This window comes from Drosophila simulans, chromosome 3R (assembly GCF_016746395.2).
Source record: "Drosophila simulans strain w501 chromosome 3R, Prin_Dsim_3.1, whole genome shotgun sequence".
In the NCBI taxonomy this organism is placed as follows: domain Eukaryota; kingdom Metazoa; phylum Arthropoda; class Insecta; order Diptera; family Drosophilidae; genus Drosophila; species Drosophila simulans.
This window is the reverse complement of record NC_052523.2, coordinates 18495789-18511334: the sequence shown is the minus strand read 5'-3', so window position 1 is coordinate 18511334 and position 15546 is coordinate 18495789. Positions and strand designations below refer to the sequence as shown.

The 15546-nt window shown below is 43.9% G+C and overlaps 1 protein-coding gene across 5 annotated transcripts in view; it reads right to left on the bottom strand.

Annotated features, from left to right (window-relative positions):
* Nucleotides 1–15546, bottom strand: part of LOC6729061 (sterile alpha motif domain-containing protein 5) — a 152629-nt gene that overhangs the window by 5741 nt on the left and 131342 nt on the right. For 2 of the 5 annotated variants that reach the window (XM_039295204.2, XM_039295205.2), the window contains exons 5-15: nt 12266–12601; nt 11614–11885; nt 11485–11534; nt 10935–11041; nt 9394–9480; nt 8348–8404; nt 5354–5411; nt 4594–4823; nt 2381–2544; nt 793–874; nt 59–277 (exon numbers count right to left, since the gene is read on the bottom strand). In XM_039295204.2, coding sequence (XP_039151138.1) covers nt 59–277; nt 793–874; nt 2381–2544; nt 4594–4823; nt 5354–5411; nt 8348–8404; nt 9394–9480; nt 10935–11041; nt 11485–11534; nt 11614–11885; nt 12266–12601 — 1662 coding nt within the window. The remainder of the gene's footprint in view (nt 1–58; nt 278–792; nt 875–2380; nt 2545–4593; nt 4824–5353; nt 5412–8347; nt 8405–9393; nt 9481–10934; nt 11042–11484; nt 11535–11613; nt 11886–12265; nt 12602–15546) is intronic. The other 3 variants (XM_039295206.2, XM_039295207.2, XM_016177251.3) reach the window with 2 other exon arrangements.

Genomic DNA, 15546 nt, shown 5'->3' with positions numbered 1-15546 from the left:
CCTCTTCCACCTCCTGCAAATCTGTTTTCCTTTTGGCATTAGTGTTTAATTAACTTACATGATGCACCGTGGCCTTTTGGCAAATGGTGTTCGCCTTGCCGTGCGGCAGTCCGTTCTTTTTGGCCTTAGCGGCCAGCAGGCTGGGCGGCAGGCATCCGTGGCCCCTGGTCACTCCGATGTCCTCGTAATCCGACGATGGACTGGGCGACAGCGATGGCGATTCCCCGATTCCGCCGCTTAGGGTTCGATAGCGGGCCGTGCAGTTGTTGGTGCCAATCTGAAAGGGGGCGTAAAGCGGATTGAGTGCGTTTCCATATTAGCCAAGTTAGGGCAAGTCAACTTTGCAAATGAAATGGTCGCCGAACCTCAACTCCCCCAACCAGCACAAATCCAAACCAATAGCATTTGCCGTTCGTATTCCGACAACGTTTAGCTGGCTTAAGTGCCAAACTCCGACTCCGGGAAAACAAGGAAAAAATACTAAAACCGGCGCGGGGAGCCGAGGAAAAACTTGGCTAAAAAGCTTTTCAAGTTTGTGTGCGTTCCTCGGTCGCCCGCTCGTTTTTATTTCTCTCTATCTACGTGCATTTCGGCCATCGTCCATTTTCGACCAGACGACATTGGCCAAATGCGAAGTTTGTTTGTCACAAAGAGCACTTAATCAATTTAGACGCATTCAGATGCAGCGTATCTGGACTTGGAGGAGTCGGAGAAGCCGGAGGAGTTGGAGAGGCGACCATAGCTGCAAGTTAAATGAGCCCGATCCAAGTGGAACTTGGTTTCTGCACTTACCGACACCGTACTGAATCTGGAGGTAACGCTTTGTAGGTCTGAGATGGAGCCCGCGTAGTCGCCGCTTTCCCGATCATGAGATCTGAAAATATGGTAATTATCAGCATAAGAATAATGTAACAAAAGGAACTCCCAAGCATATTACATTGTCAAACAATTTCTGAGAACTTTTTAATCTTTGGTCCAGCAAAAGCTTGTCTTTCAACACAAATCATATCCATTTCACCTTAAAGTGCCCCTTATAATGGCCAAAAAAAACTTGAAAATCGAAAACGGCAAACATTTTGATGGCAAACAATAAGCAAAGGAAAGTCGAAGGTGTCGGCCCGAGAGGTTGGGATGTATACACGACCCGAGGTCGAGTGGCAAACAAAGGTCATATAAATAAATACTTGATATCTTTTTCGCATTTCTTTTACTTGGCAGATTTTCCTTTTACCATTTTGCTTCAACACTGTTGAGATTTTCACTTTTGGTTGCCTTTGCTGTTTGTTTTCCACCTTCGTTTCCCCATTCTCTTTGGCTTTCGCTCGCAATTCGTGAGAAGAAAAAGTTTTCTTTTCGTTTGGCTCGTTTGTGGCCCCAGCGGCGCACGAGGCGTATAAGTTATTTCAGCAAGTCCTTTTGTATGCGTACGTGTGGAAAACGCAGGATCTCGTCCCCCTGCACGTTTCCCCCTTTTCCCCATTTTCCAGCATCCATCCCAGGGCTACTGTCTACCTAGCTGGCTGATTGAGGAGCTGGCGCTCTGACTTGTGGATTGGCGTTGAAGTAGCAATAATGCCATTTCATTCAAGTGTCCCGGCCTGTCGATGTCTTGCTTTTATTGGATCCGGCATCCCGAATCCAACATCCAGAATCCATATATATATATATATCAAGAGTGTGGCATGCGTAACAATATGAAATTGATGACTTTCGGTTCGATGCGTTTCGATATGTGTGCCGTCTGCCAGTCAAGCTGGTGTTCCTCCCCATTCCCTTCCCGTTCGTCACTCACTCAGTCAGTCACTAATTCCCTCATTCAAGCCCCCATTCATTCATTCGTTCATTCGCTCATTCAATCGCTCGGCCTGGCTGCAGACCCGTTGATAACCGCACTAATGAAGTGAAGTCTACCCTTTTTCACCGATTTTTTGTGTCTGTCCGTGTGTCCGTGTGTAGGGTTGGGGTGCACCTTTTTCGATTGACAAATAAATACGAGATGCCAGACTTGAGCTGTTTGATTGCTTTCGCCTTGGTCAGCTATTAGTGTTTGCTGGTCGAAAAGCTGGCCGAAAGCTTGGCCTTTTCACGCCAGACTGGGCTCGTTTGTGGCACAGTTTTATGGTTGACTGATCCCTACTCCTTTCCCAAAAATTTGGCCTTTTGAAGTGCGGCATGGAAGGGTTCGACCTTTGTATTTGCCATATCATAACTGCCCACACTAAAGCGGCGGCTCCGTTTTACTTATTAATGCGCCACCTTCGACGTGTCGGCCCTTCGGCCATAAACTCAACTGCAAATAATAATGGCAATCAACAACCGGCCATTGCCTTGTCCCAACTGAACCGAACGCAACTTCCTGCCCCCCGGGGGCAACACTCACCTGGCGTGCGTTAAGGGTATTATTGTCGGTGGATTTGGCGGCTGCTGCGGCACGATAAGACCTCTACGCGGCGGTCCACGTTGCGGCAATGAAATATCTCCGGCGGATCTTAATGAAATTACGCCCGTGCTCTCGCGGTTGTTCGAGAAGCGCACACGGCCACCCTGCGAAGAAAAAAGTGGAGAGGAGAAGCGTGAGTGAGGGGCATACATACACTGGGGGAAAAACGCCATCTAGAATCGAGAAACGAAATGTTGGATAGGGGAATTAGCATCTAAGATTGTATGCGGTGCAATGATATTAGATATAATGGGCTCTAATGATAATTATATAAACATATGCTGCTTAGTTATTGGACATTGTATGTACATGTTTCTAAAAAATAAAATAAATATACATTTATGTGACCACATTTTGGCTCAGTGCATTTATTTGTAAAAGAGGAAGGAGATAGAGTGCGCACAACATGGGGATTAGCATTCGAGTAGAATTTGTTGGCCGCTGTAGAGCAACAAAATTATGAAAAATTAACAAAGTTATAAAACTTTACGAGGCCGTGAGAGAGGAGTAGCTGGTTTGGTTTATTTGTACTTTTAGTGGTTGTTGTTCGCGTTGCTGTTGTTGTTGTTGCACTGATTCGATGTGGCTGCCGGTTTCAGCTTGGAATTTTAAATTTAGGGAACACAAATTTGGTTTTCTTCTCTCGTTTCCTTTTTTTCCACTTTATATTGCGTATGTTTGTTTGGCCATGGAAATTGCAAAGTTTTTCCGTTTTTAATTTAGGCAATGCTGCAAAGTTTTGGGTGCGCAGGGAGCGTGGAAAAACCTCCAATGTGAATTAGATTTTTTTGAATCGGGCAAATATGGTATCGGTGGCAGTCCATTCGCCTTTTGGGATATTTTCGGTATGCAGAGTCGCCTGGAATCGGTTTGACATATCATGTGAAACGATTTCGGGTCCCATTTCAGATCAAAGGAGGCTGGACCCAAACCAAACCAACACAATTCAATTTCAATGCATTATCTCCGGCTACTTCGGTCCGTTAAGCAGCCACAAACGCGAGCTTAACCTTTTTCGGCAACCGCAAAAGTTTCGTTTCAATTTTAAACAAATTTCGAGGCCACATCAAAGGGGCCACCAATGTCGAAAAGGAGGCCCGCACACAAAGGCCTCCATGAGTTGGGGCTCCAGTCGGCAGCGCTTCAGAGCTGAGTGATTTCAATTGACTAAGAAAACAAATTCCCCCGATAACTTGCCTAATGCGTTTCGACAAAAGCGCAACTCCCGGCGACGCAGGAAAAAAATCAAGGGGCAAAGAAAATTATGCAAAAGGAAAAGTCTCAAGACGGCGACGTCTTTCGCAGAGTTTTCCATGACTCCCACTCCCACTTGCCAGAATCAATCCACAATCGAACTGCGAGAGAGAGTCAAAGTCGAGCAAGTCAACAAGAATTATGCACTTTTTGACTGTCAATAAAAATAAAGTGAGTTCGAGTCGCAGTTTGTCCTGGAGTTATGCACACAGCAAAGGAACGCAGAAAGGACGAAAAATGCCAAAGGACATGGACATACAAATCGAAGTGGGTAGAAATCAATGCGCCAGCACAAAAATATATTCAGCGTATAATTTAATAAAGCAAATAGAAGAAAGCCACAAAGCGAAAATCGCTGAAGAAAACCAAACTCATCGGGGGCAACCACGAAAAAAAAAAAATGTATGAAAGCGGAAAGGAAACTCCCTCACAACATTTTGGCTGGCGAATTCCACAGAGAAATCAAAGTGGGTTGGAGCTAAAAATTGAAATGGAAGCTGGCATTGGATCGGCTTTGCCCCTCGGCTCGAAGGAGTGCTGCGCCCAGTAACCAGGATTAACGGCGTTGCAGGATGCGGCGCATAAATTTCAAATGTGATTGCAACTGCGACAATGTTGCCGCTGCCAATTTTATTTTTCAAGTGGATGACACAAGCCGCATTGAACAAGCCAACGAATGTGTATAAATTTACTCAAAATCTGTTTTCTATGTAATAAAATATGTTCTACAATATCGTGAGCCAATTATAACTAAAAAATTAAATTTTTTCATGTTTGTTGTAACTCAGCGATAGTATTTGATTTAATTCGATATATTTGGCTCCTTTGTAAAATGTAATCCTTTAAATTAAACTTAAAGCCTATCATAGTTATATAGTTATAATAAGGACGAGTCTCACCTGAATTGTCGCAGCTGGTCCGCAGTTGAGCCCGGCCATAAGAAAGTCATCGGGATCGCTTTCATAGGGCGGCTCGTCGTACCAATGACCTTGATGATGCAGCGCACTCACCGCATAATGGGCCGCTCCCCCGCCGCCACCATTGCCGCCCACTCCGAGGGGCATGCCCAGTCCGGCGATGCCCATACCGCCGCCCGTTCTCAGCGCCTCGTCGTACATGTACGTATCGTCTGCAAGATGGGAATAAACCAAATTTAGCAGCCGCAAAGTAAGGATTAGTTTGAAGATTAGTTGGGAAAAATAGGAGAGAAGAAAGCACTGGAAAGGCGGAGGAACTTTAAAAACTTTTTGCGAGCGACCGAAAAATGTGCAGAGCCAGCAGAATGGTTGCAACACAATATTATTATACGCCACGTTGCACACAAAACTTGCAATGCCATTTGCCACATGCTAGCAGCAGAGCAAGTTGCTCCGGAGCCCGAAGTCCGGGGCTTATGTACGGATTCTGGTCCGGAAACGGACATAAGATTTTATGCTCGCTTATGCATGCGACGCTCGCCAGACGGGCGGGCCAGCCACGCCCACTCTGGCTGCTGCGGCTGCTGCAGCTGCAAAGGCTGTTGCAACTGAACTTGCAACTGAAGCACTTCAAGTGTAAAATTCCTGGCTGCATGCTGCATACTTTTCGGGGGCAGTCGCTTAGATTTCCCTCCCCACCACTGGATTTCCTTTATCCCATTTCTGTGCTCTTTCAACTTACCCATGCGTCCTTCGCCGCGACTCATTTGCAACAGTCCCTGTCGAATATCACGCAGGATCTGTTAAAGACGAAACAATGTTGCATTAGTTTATGGCAAATAAATGGTAGGTGATTTCCTTTAACTTTGGGGTATTTCGTTGCAAGTGTAACTTATTTTAATCCAGTTTAATCAGCTGTGTGCCAACTTCACGTGGTCAAAGAGGTATTCCTCTTCGTTTTGACAACTTCTCGGCACCCTTCGCCCTCAGACTCTATAACTAAATAAAACTTGTCCATATTAAAGTCAACGCCTTCGCTTGGCTTCGTCGCATTCGTATGCATGTTTGCTCCTATTTGGGCAGCACTTTGTCTGCATGCCAAACGTGACTGCTGTGCGAAATGAAAGGACGAAATGTTGTCAACTTGCTTCTACTTCCACTTCCAGTTCTACTTCAGCTTCTCCGTCTACGGCTGGCATCTTATTAGCCAAGTCTGGAGTTGAGGCAAAGGCGTTAAAATTACAAAATTCCATTTGAAAACTAAAACAATTTTCCCAGCGCAAGCAGAACTACGAACTACCACACAGAATGTGCTACTTGTTCCTATTTTTCTGTATTTGGCCAGAAGGCATGTCTATGTCCTGAGTGTCCTGCAGCATAATGGCATTCTATGTGCGCTGCATACTAATTCCGAGACCATATACTACCAGTAGTATGTATGAAAATGCTTCTGCTGCCGAAACGGAAAGCGAAAAGCATGCCAGGGCCGCCAAACAAACAGCAATGGCCGAAATAGAGACACACTTGGCAATAAAAGCGGGGCGCTGAAAAATTAGCTAAAAGCTTTTTTGGCCAGTCGCATTAAAAATGCATTCAAATGGTAGTGGGATGTTTGCTATTTTTCTTTCTTTTTTTTTATTTTTGCGATGTTATATGGTCCACTCCCACACAATTGGTTAGATGCTTCCGCTGCCAAATTGAAATTTACGTGGCCAAGAAGACACTGCTACATTTCTTACAATTCTAATCACATCTGGGCTCTTGGGGGACGCCTGCTTAATTGCCTGGCCAAATGCAAAGACCCCAAAAATGGAAAGAAAAGGAACGAAATTTCTAGCCCTCTCCCATCATAAATATTTCATGTTGCTCCGCACACACAGAAGTGGAGCAGTTTCTTTTCCATTCCAGCCATTCCTGGCCAAATGGAAAACAAGGCCTCGACGGCAGAGGCTGCTTTCCATGTGGGCGCTGGGTTGCTGCAAAAACAGCAATTACAATTAGACAAACAGAATGTTGTTTGCACAAGTTAAGCAGCAGTAGCATCAGCACTAACAACAATAACAATGTGACACCCCAGCCACCCCGCAGTAAGGATCTACTATATTCGTGTATATGGCGCAGTAACCCCAACTCTTGTGTGCTTTTCATTTATGCACAAAAATTATTGCCCTTGCTTAGGAGCACACATTTTCCTGGACTGGCAAACAGTCGACAAATTGTCGTGCAGCAACGCAATTTGCGTGAGTTCACTGAGAAAAAAAAAGCGTTTGATAACTTAAAAGCCTCACAGCATCAATCGAAAATATCTAAAGTTCCCATATAACATAATAGTTGTTTGTATGATAATTGTTTTTTTCCCAGTGTAACTGTGCTTTCAAGTTCTCATCAGTATGCTGTGCATCCATCATTGAGCCCGATAAGTGGCATAATTAACTAGCCTGCTGCTGCTGCTGCTGCCAAGTTGATGGAAGATGTGGAGTGCTGTGGTAGTAATCATTTCCCTAATCGATTTCAGTTTTAAGCCGAAGAAAAATCTCAGCTCTCATTCGGAATCTGTTGGCTTACAGATATTATCCATCAGCCTGGAGTATCAAGCAATCAACATGGAATATTTTACTCGGCTTTCACATTTAATTCTCTTGGCATATAAATAAATAAGTTACTCTCTTTCGGCGACACGCCCATTTGTTTTTATCATGTCCTTCGTTTGGACAACGTTTTCAAGTGTGGAAAGTAATTTTTTGTTTTTTTTTTTTTGTTTTATGACAGCACAAAGTTTATCATTCGCCACGTTGCACTTCATTGTTTTTGTTGCCTCCTTTTGGGGTGCGCCCGCAGCATGAGCATGTGTTGGTGTGTATCTGTGTGCTTAACATTTTGTCTGCGTCTGTTTTGCATGTTTGCTCGCCACTCACACACTCGCACACACATTTATTTGGTAGCTCGAGCTTTTGGCCTGGTCTTCGGGCCTTTATGCCTTGGAATAATTGCTGTTTTTATATCAAATATTTTTAATAGCTTTTTTAATTGGCTTGTCCATATAGAAGTCGTAGCATTTATACATTGCAAAAACAAATTGGGGTGCAAACAGTGCGTGCTGCAACCGTAAGTTGCTTGAGTTTATGTCTCATAATTAAGCGAAATTTTATGAATATATTCCCCATAACTACGAAAAGAATATCAAGAAGTTTAGCGAAGCACGTAAACTTTATAAATATTCGTCGGCCTGCTTTTATGAATGACTCTAATGACTATTACGTACACTTTAGACTTTAAATTACACATTTGATTTATTTCTGCTTACATCTATCTGCCGTGAAAGCAAACCTATAAATTCGAAACGCACCTTCGGCTGCAGGGCAAGAAAAAGCAAGGAAAACCTTTGGCCTGTGCAATTGCAACTGTTTCTTCCATTTGTGTATTTAATGCATGCAAATATAAGGCTACGGAATCTGTGAAATTAATAGTGCAGCCTGCACCAGCCCATACTGCTAACGATTTCAGCCAAGCCTGCGGGCTGCGAGTGTTTTATGTTTATTTAATTTGTGAAAAGTGCCCAGAACAAATATGCTTGATTTATCCCTGGCCACTGCACATGTTTGCCATGTGCATTTATCAATTTCGGAATAGACATCTTGAAGGCATAAATCTTTGCCTTGTGGTCACAGGATATTTGGTTATCTGAATATCTGAATATCTGGCTATGTGAATATGTGGATATGTTCATGTCACTTACCTCCTCGTGTTCACGTTGAAATTTTTCCTTTTTCCGCATGGCCTCTTGTACTTTCAACTGCAATTGGAAAATGGTTTGTTAGCTCTGCTCGTTTGCTGAGTGACTTTGTTTATTTATGAATGTGGCAACTAATTTCTTTGCTAACGAAAATTTAAAGTCTACTTTTTGCGCTGCAAATGGAAAAGGGGCGCACTCAAATTTGGGGGAATGTTTGGTAATGCATTATGCATTTGCTAACTATTGTTGCAGTTGCTGTTGCTTTAGGTGTTGCTGCTGCTGCTGTTGCTGTTGCTGCTGTCTGTTGCTGCTGTCGCCGTTGATTGCATTTTGCTGCTTGTTTTTAGTTTGGCGCCGTGCGCGCTGTCATTAATAATGAATGTTGACGGCAATGAACTTTTAAATGTTGCATGCATCCACACGCTGCCACTTCCTCTTCCACTTCTTCCTCCCGGTCTCTTCGTCCTTTTTGCCCCGCGGCACTCGCTCCGTTTGCGATTGTTTTTGTTGCTGGTGGCATGCCATTACAGGTAAACGTGCTCAAAAGCAACAGCCGCAGCTTTCGTGTTGAAATTGCATTGCAAATGCAGTCAAAAAGGTGGGGTGGCATTCGTCCGCTGGGCGGTGTGCAAAAGTTTCACCCTGTTGTTGCAGTTTGTGCAAATTTTTTTGTTGCAGCACAATTTTGTTGGCTGTCACAGCTGTTGCAACACACAGAGGCAAGAAGCAAAGCAGCAACATCAGCTTGTTAAATGTGCAGCATAAATATTTATGCCACTATTCCAGTCTAAGCAACCAAACATCCCACTAGCAGACGCATTTTTAAGCGAACTATAGAAATATAGCAGGAGATTTTAAGTTGAAAATGTTATTAATTTCCTATGCGGTTTCTTCTGAAGAATTTGCGCTTTTAAGTGATATTATGCAGCACTAGCAAGGTTCCAAGTTCAGTAGATTACCCTTTACAGCTTCTAAAGCCGTCTAAATCTCTTGTTAAATGTTGTATTAGTGTAATTTTATCGGTGCAACCACCTATTAATGGTACTCACCCTGTGGATTGTCTCCTCGAAACTGTGCTGCTGTCCGCCGGCGCCGCCGTTTATCATTTGAAAGTGCCGCAGACGATCGTTGGCCGCCTGCAAAATAAGCGGGAATGGAATCAATTTGGGGCAAAGTTTTAAATTCATTTTCAGACAGAATAGAAGCCGGCGTGCTTTCAATCGCCAGGCTTATTAACTTTCTCAAGTATGCACAAAGGTTGTAGGCCGCGAGGGGATGGTGAGGTGAGGGTGAACAGGACGCTCGTAAATCAAGAGGAGTCCTTGAAAGGCGGCCGGCATCGTGCTTTATCGCCATTAGGACGCCATTTTGTATTTCACACCTTTCAGCGGGGCTTTAATTTTTAATTAATAACGAGTCAAGGGTCAGGTTAGGGTCACCCTTCGACCCTTATTCTCGGGTCGCTGTTTAATGCGTTTGTTTTCTTATCATAAATAGCAAATCAGGTGGGAGAGCCAACGAACCAGGCAGCAAAACACATGGCCAGGTGGAGTGCTGTTTAATTATATTTTGAAAGGCCAGTTGAGTAGGATGCCGCTACTTAGGCACATATCCTTAGTCATTTCCTGCGCTTATCTGTGTGCCAGGACCTCCCGAGGACCTGCGAGGCTGACAGCCCGCTCTCTTTTGCTGCCCTTTTCTTCCCCCCCGGCAGTTTATTATTTATATTTTTTCTCCTTCTGCTCTCCGCGCCTTTATTTATTCTTTTCTGTGCTGCTTGTGAAAAATTTATGCATGTCCTTGCTTATTTATGAGCAGCGTCGCCGTCCTGTGCCACGTTATCTCTGCTCTTGGCCGCAGTTTCATTGCCAGGCTCGGCTCAAGAATAGTGCCCCAGCTGTACCAGCTGAACCAGCTGTCCCAGCTGCTGCGACTCCAACTTGGGCTAACTCAGCTTCTGCTGCTGCTGCTGCTCCTGATCCTGACGCTTTTCCCCAAAGGTTGCTCTAATCAAAGGCGCTGAATGAATCCTTTGTGAGCGGCGCAGATAAAGCGAGTGTACAACAACTTCCCCCAAAAGGGGGCGAGGAGGAGAGTGGGAGGCAGGAAACTGATGGCGTTTGGTCCTGGCGCTATTGGTGCACTGCCAGGATGAGAAGTGGCAATGTAGACATGGCCGCTGGCAAAACATTTTTAACCTTTTCAGCTGGCAAAAAGGGAGAAGCTGCTCGGCGCGGCGCGCATAAAAATTTACATGTCCCCAGGGCCAAGATTAAGTATACTACACAGAAGACTGCGGAATATTCAAGTCAAGACGCAGAAAGTCATAAAATGGCAGCCTAGAAGAGGCTGGGCAGGGAAATTCGAGAAAAGGAAAGGAAACCAAACGAAATGCGAGCAAATAAATTGAAAGAATTACCGCAGCAGTTGATTCAAATGAAAGGCTGGGGACGGGGACAAAACTTGCGGGACAGGACAAACAATTTGCTTGCGGTCATAAAACGAAGCGCGAAAATGAGTTTCACTCGCTGGACGGAAACGGGGGAAACGGGGTGGGTGGGAAATTGTATCGAGGGAGTACTTTACTTACCCTGGCCTGGGCGCCATTCTGTTGATTGTTCCGATCCCGTCGATTGACAGTCTTCAAGCCTTTCAGCAGCCGGGCCAGTGTGGTGCGTTTCTTTGTCTCGCGACCCTCTGAAAGTCGCGGGGGAAAATCGGCATAAAAAGGACAGAAATTGAATTAGTGAAAGGAACTCAAGTCGGCGGCTGATGTACATCATTTTTGTTTCATTTTCAGACCCTGGTAGGGAGATATAACTTTCCTAAGAGTTTTATAATTTAAAAGATTATTTTAAGTCAAGTAAATATAGTAGTTATAAAACAGAAAGCATTCAAACTCTGTTAAGATCTATGAATATTCATAAAAGTTCTCCTTTAAAATTCTGACCTCATTACAATTGTGCTCTACATTTACTGCAGCTTCGCAGCTGCACTTTAATAAATAAATTAAAAAACTAAAGTCTAAAGATTTCTTTTAAACGTTAAGTACAAAGCTCATCACCTTTACACAAAGGCTTTAGAAATCCTCTACCAGGATAAGAATTTTACTTCTCCGGACTTTTCTCCTTTCAACTTACCAGCTGTCGGTGGAAATTCGTAGAAATAAGCTGAGCGCGGACTCAGGCAGCTGAATGGAATAGAATAGAATTTTTATTAGCACTACGATTCAATGGAGAGCACTCGAATTATTCAAATCCTGTACTCACTTTTGCTGCACAAAGTTCAAATGCGCGACATTCGGTGGCAGGGTCTGATGCTGATGAGGTCCTTGCTGCTGTTGTCCTGGCACAATTGGTAACTGTTGCTGCTGCTGTTGCAGCTGCTGCTGCTGCTGTATGCTCTGCTGCGTCTGCAGCGTCTGCTGCTGCAGCAGCTGTTGCTGTTGTGTTAACCCTCCTCTGGCCACGCGGGGTGCGAAGACGCCATAGCCGAATCCGTAGATCTCATCCTCCTCCTTGTCGGACAGACAACTCGAGGGCTGTAAGGTTTGGGAATGGCAAATTAGTCATTTTATTGGCCACACTTTTGGGGGGTTAAAACACAACTACAACTACATGCAAGTGAAAGTGGAGAACGCAAGCAAGCAAAAAATATTTACACAATTCTTAGCACACAATTAAATAAATTTATTCGCATACAGGCTTAATGGTTTTTTCAATTATTTCTTTTCAAGCAACGCCAACATCAATTTCATTTTTAGAAAATTCTTCGTTCACATTGTTGATTTTGTAAATATTTTCCTTAGGGGGCCGCTAATGGAGTCATTCATTTTTATTTTTTTGGTGATTAAGGAGGCGGGAGATTGGGTGGGTGTGGTGTTTGGGTGTTCGGTTCGTTCCGGGTCATCATCATACATACCGAGTACTTTCCGGGCACATAAATGGGCTGGCTATGACTATTGGGCAGACCGGCGCCGTGCATCGAATGACCACGATGGCCGTGCTGCTGGCGGTGGTGCAGTACGCCGCTGCTGCCGCCGCTGCCACCGCTGGCCGCCCCACCGCTGCCGCTGCCCGTGCTGCCGCCAGCCCCACCTGATCCGCCCACCACCTGGGCGGCACTGTGCAGCGGACTCCGCTCCGCCCAGGCCGCCTGGCGCGCCCGCTCGATAGTGGCCAAAATGTCCCCGAAGGGAGCCATTAGCAACTCGCAATAGACGGATGCCAGGCCCTCTAAATGGCCGCGTTGTCCATCCTGCAAAAGAGCGAGAAACGAGCAGCAGAGATCGGTAAGACACTTGGCCAAGTTCTATTTCGTTTTTGTTTTTTTTTGCGGATGAGAGTTGGGTGGGGGTGGGTATGAATGCTATAAGGTGTGCGGAGGTTACAGTGGGGCTAATTGGATGAAAATCGGGTGAGGCAGAGTGGGTGGAAAATGCGAAGAGCTAGAGCGGTTAATGATGCTACATTGATGTTGGCGTTGGATGGGGTCTAGTCACCGGGTTAATAATGCAAGGGGTTAATTCGCTTATCCGGTTAGTTAAGAGCAACCATAACCATAACTAAGCTACAGGTTATTCTGGAACGCAGTGGTAAATAGATGATGGAGGATAAATATTAATTTCATAGGGCTGCTTTAATGTTTTGAAAGCGAAAATAAATGGTTTATATTTGAAATGATTATATATATATAAAATTTCCACATAATTAATAGTTATTATAGCTACGCACTTTGGCTAATAAAACGAATTATCGGATTTGAGCTTAAGTGCACCCCCGGTTATAATTAAATAAATGCCTATATGTTCGAGTTTAATATGTTTGCCTACAATGGTTAAAATTAGACTGTATTTCCAAAAGACTTATTACTGCCTTCGGAAGTGGTTTTTCCTATTTTTTCTCTCTCTTTCTTTTAAACAAATTGTTGATAAAAGTGGGTCCGAGGAATCAATCGCTCTGTGGAAAATATCACTCATCCTATTGATCCGACTATTTTTCCTTGCATGTGATAGTCGGTCCCTTTTGTAAAGTTTATTCCAGGCTTCACTCGAATTTTCAGTTTCCTTTTTAATCTTTCTCCTGCATTTTGGTAAGATAAGTTTCGGCGTCCCATTTGCTTCGGTGTCGTGGAGTTTTCAAAATCTCTAACAAGAATTGTTATCTTTGACGCCATCCACTTGGTATGTTTGGAAATAAATCGGTCTAGTTATCTGTTACACTCGGGCAGTTTTTTTTTAATAAATAATTCAAAATTTACTATTTTTTTGTCAATATCTTCTGTCTGTTTCGATTCCTGATTATTGTTGTTAATTGCGGAATAAACGTAATCTGAAACATAACTTATTTGGCTATTGTTACGCCTCCAAATGTGCAGGAGGACGCTATGTCAGAACTCAAAATTGCCTATATAAAATCAAATTTTTAAGAAAACGAGCAAAAATGGGCAAAAGATATTACTTTACCGTGAAAGACAATAGTTAAAGGTACAAACTGACGTTTTTAACTTTTGTCAGAAATTGTCAGAAAATTAGTTATACTCCACGAAACACAGGGGACACGTTAGAATTTTCTGTTAAAATACACATAAATTGGATGTCACACAACATAAAAACAGTACAACTATACATATATTACCTAAATAAGTTAAAAACATCATACCTTCGCATTTATTTTCCATATTTTACTATAATTTTTGGATGCGTATTAACGATCATACCACATGCAAAAGTAAGCAAGTAATTTTTCGGAAATTGCATTCTCTCAATCAGCTTTTTAACACTTCAACTTTAAAAGCTCATAAAACGATTTAGTGAAGCTTTTGGTCAATTTTGTTTTTGGTTTTTATCAATGCGCCGCTCAAGTCAAATTAGTTGCGCCAACTGCCGCTGCCAATTGCCACAAATAATTGAGTCTGCCCCGGGGAGAGGAGAAAAGGGGGCAGGGTAACTAAAAGCCCGTGTGCCAAACATAATGCACTTAGTCTGGGCATAAATTATGGCACCCACACACACACTTGACTGTGTTTACAGCTCTCGAAGCGATTTCCCTCATTCAGTAGGCAAAACATCTCGGGCCTGATAAAATTGTTAACAAACTGCCATGTTAAATTACACAAAACAGAGGCACTCCGCATTCACTCACACACACACACTCGCAGACAAACTCACACAAAGAGAGGCACAATGGGCTTCCCTTACGCACTTTTTCATTGCATACCTGCAGGGGCAATTTTGCAGGGCGAAAAAAGAGCGGAAATGACGGGGTAACTGGGCGGGGAGTTAAAAATGGGGTCTTGGGTAGGGGCGGGGTGTTCCCGACTGCCTTGACATTTTGAGTGGCGCTCGGGGCAATGTTAAACGCTTGACATTGTTCCACGACTTCGCTCTGTGCCGCGCTGGCATCAATCAAATATGACACGCATTAAAATATCGCCCGATTCCTGTCGCTGCCACATGACCCCTGCTCCCAAAATGGTGCCCCATATCCTGCCCGATTTTACCCGCCTCATGTGGAGCCACCATGGGCAAATTGACAGGCTTCAGCCTGCCACCTGGCTACGGATTTTACCTGGGCATCTGCTGAGTCCCCGTTATGGGTGCGCTGTAATTTGACGGATGAAAAATACCTGCCATGGTCCTCTATGGGCCTTATTATACACTCATTTTTGCCGGCTTAAGCACACTTTTATACCAATTTGAGACCCTAATTGAGTGCTACCAAGGAGTCCTTTCCTTTTAGTAGGATAAGAATCTTAATAAGGAAAGCAGCACTTCTTAAATTTATTTTTTATTGAAGGTTTTAAAGTACGAATTCTTTAAATTAACTTATTGTGAATACGGTCATATATTTCATCTAATTTGATAGGGTATGCGAGGGCCCAACTTGATCATTTAGCATACTTTCCTCTCCTTGGTTAAATGAGTAGACCAAGGACTTTCAGGCCAGACATGCGTAGAGTGAAAGTACCCGCTTTGTATATATATTGTGCAATTTGCGAGGAAATTGCCACGTTTAGCGTAATTTTTGCTACTTATTGCCTCTTTGACTAGGATGCCAGCAGTGAAAAAGGGAGAGTTTCATAGCCTTTGGCCATACAGCTACCACTACTGCCAGCCAGAGTTCCATTTTCTTATTTTTTCCTGTCGTTTTCGCCCTTTTTTACGCTTTGGGTAATTTCACAATGAGCCTTCCAGGCTGCTG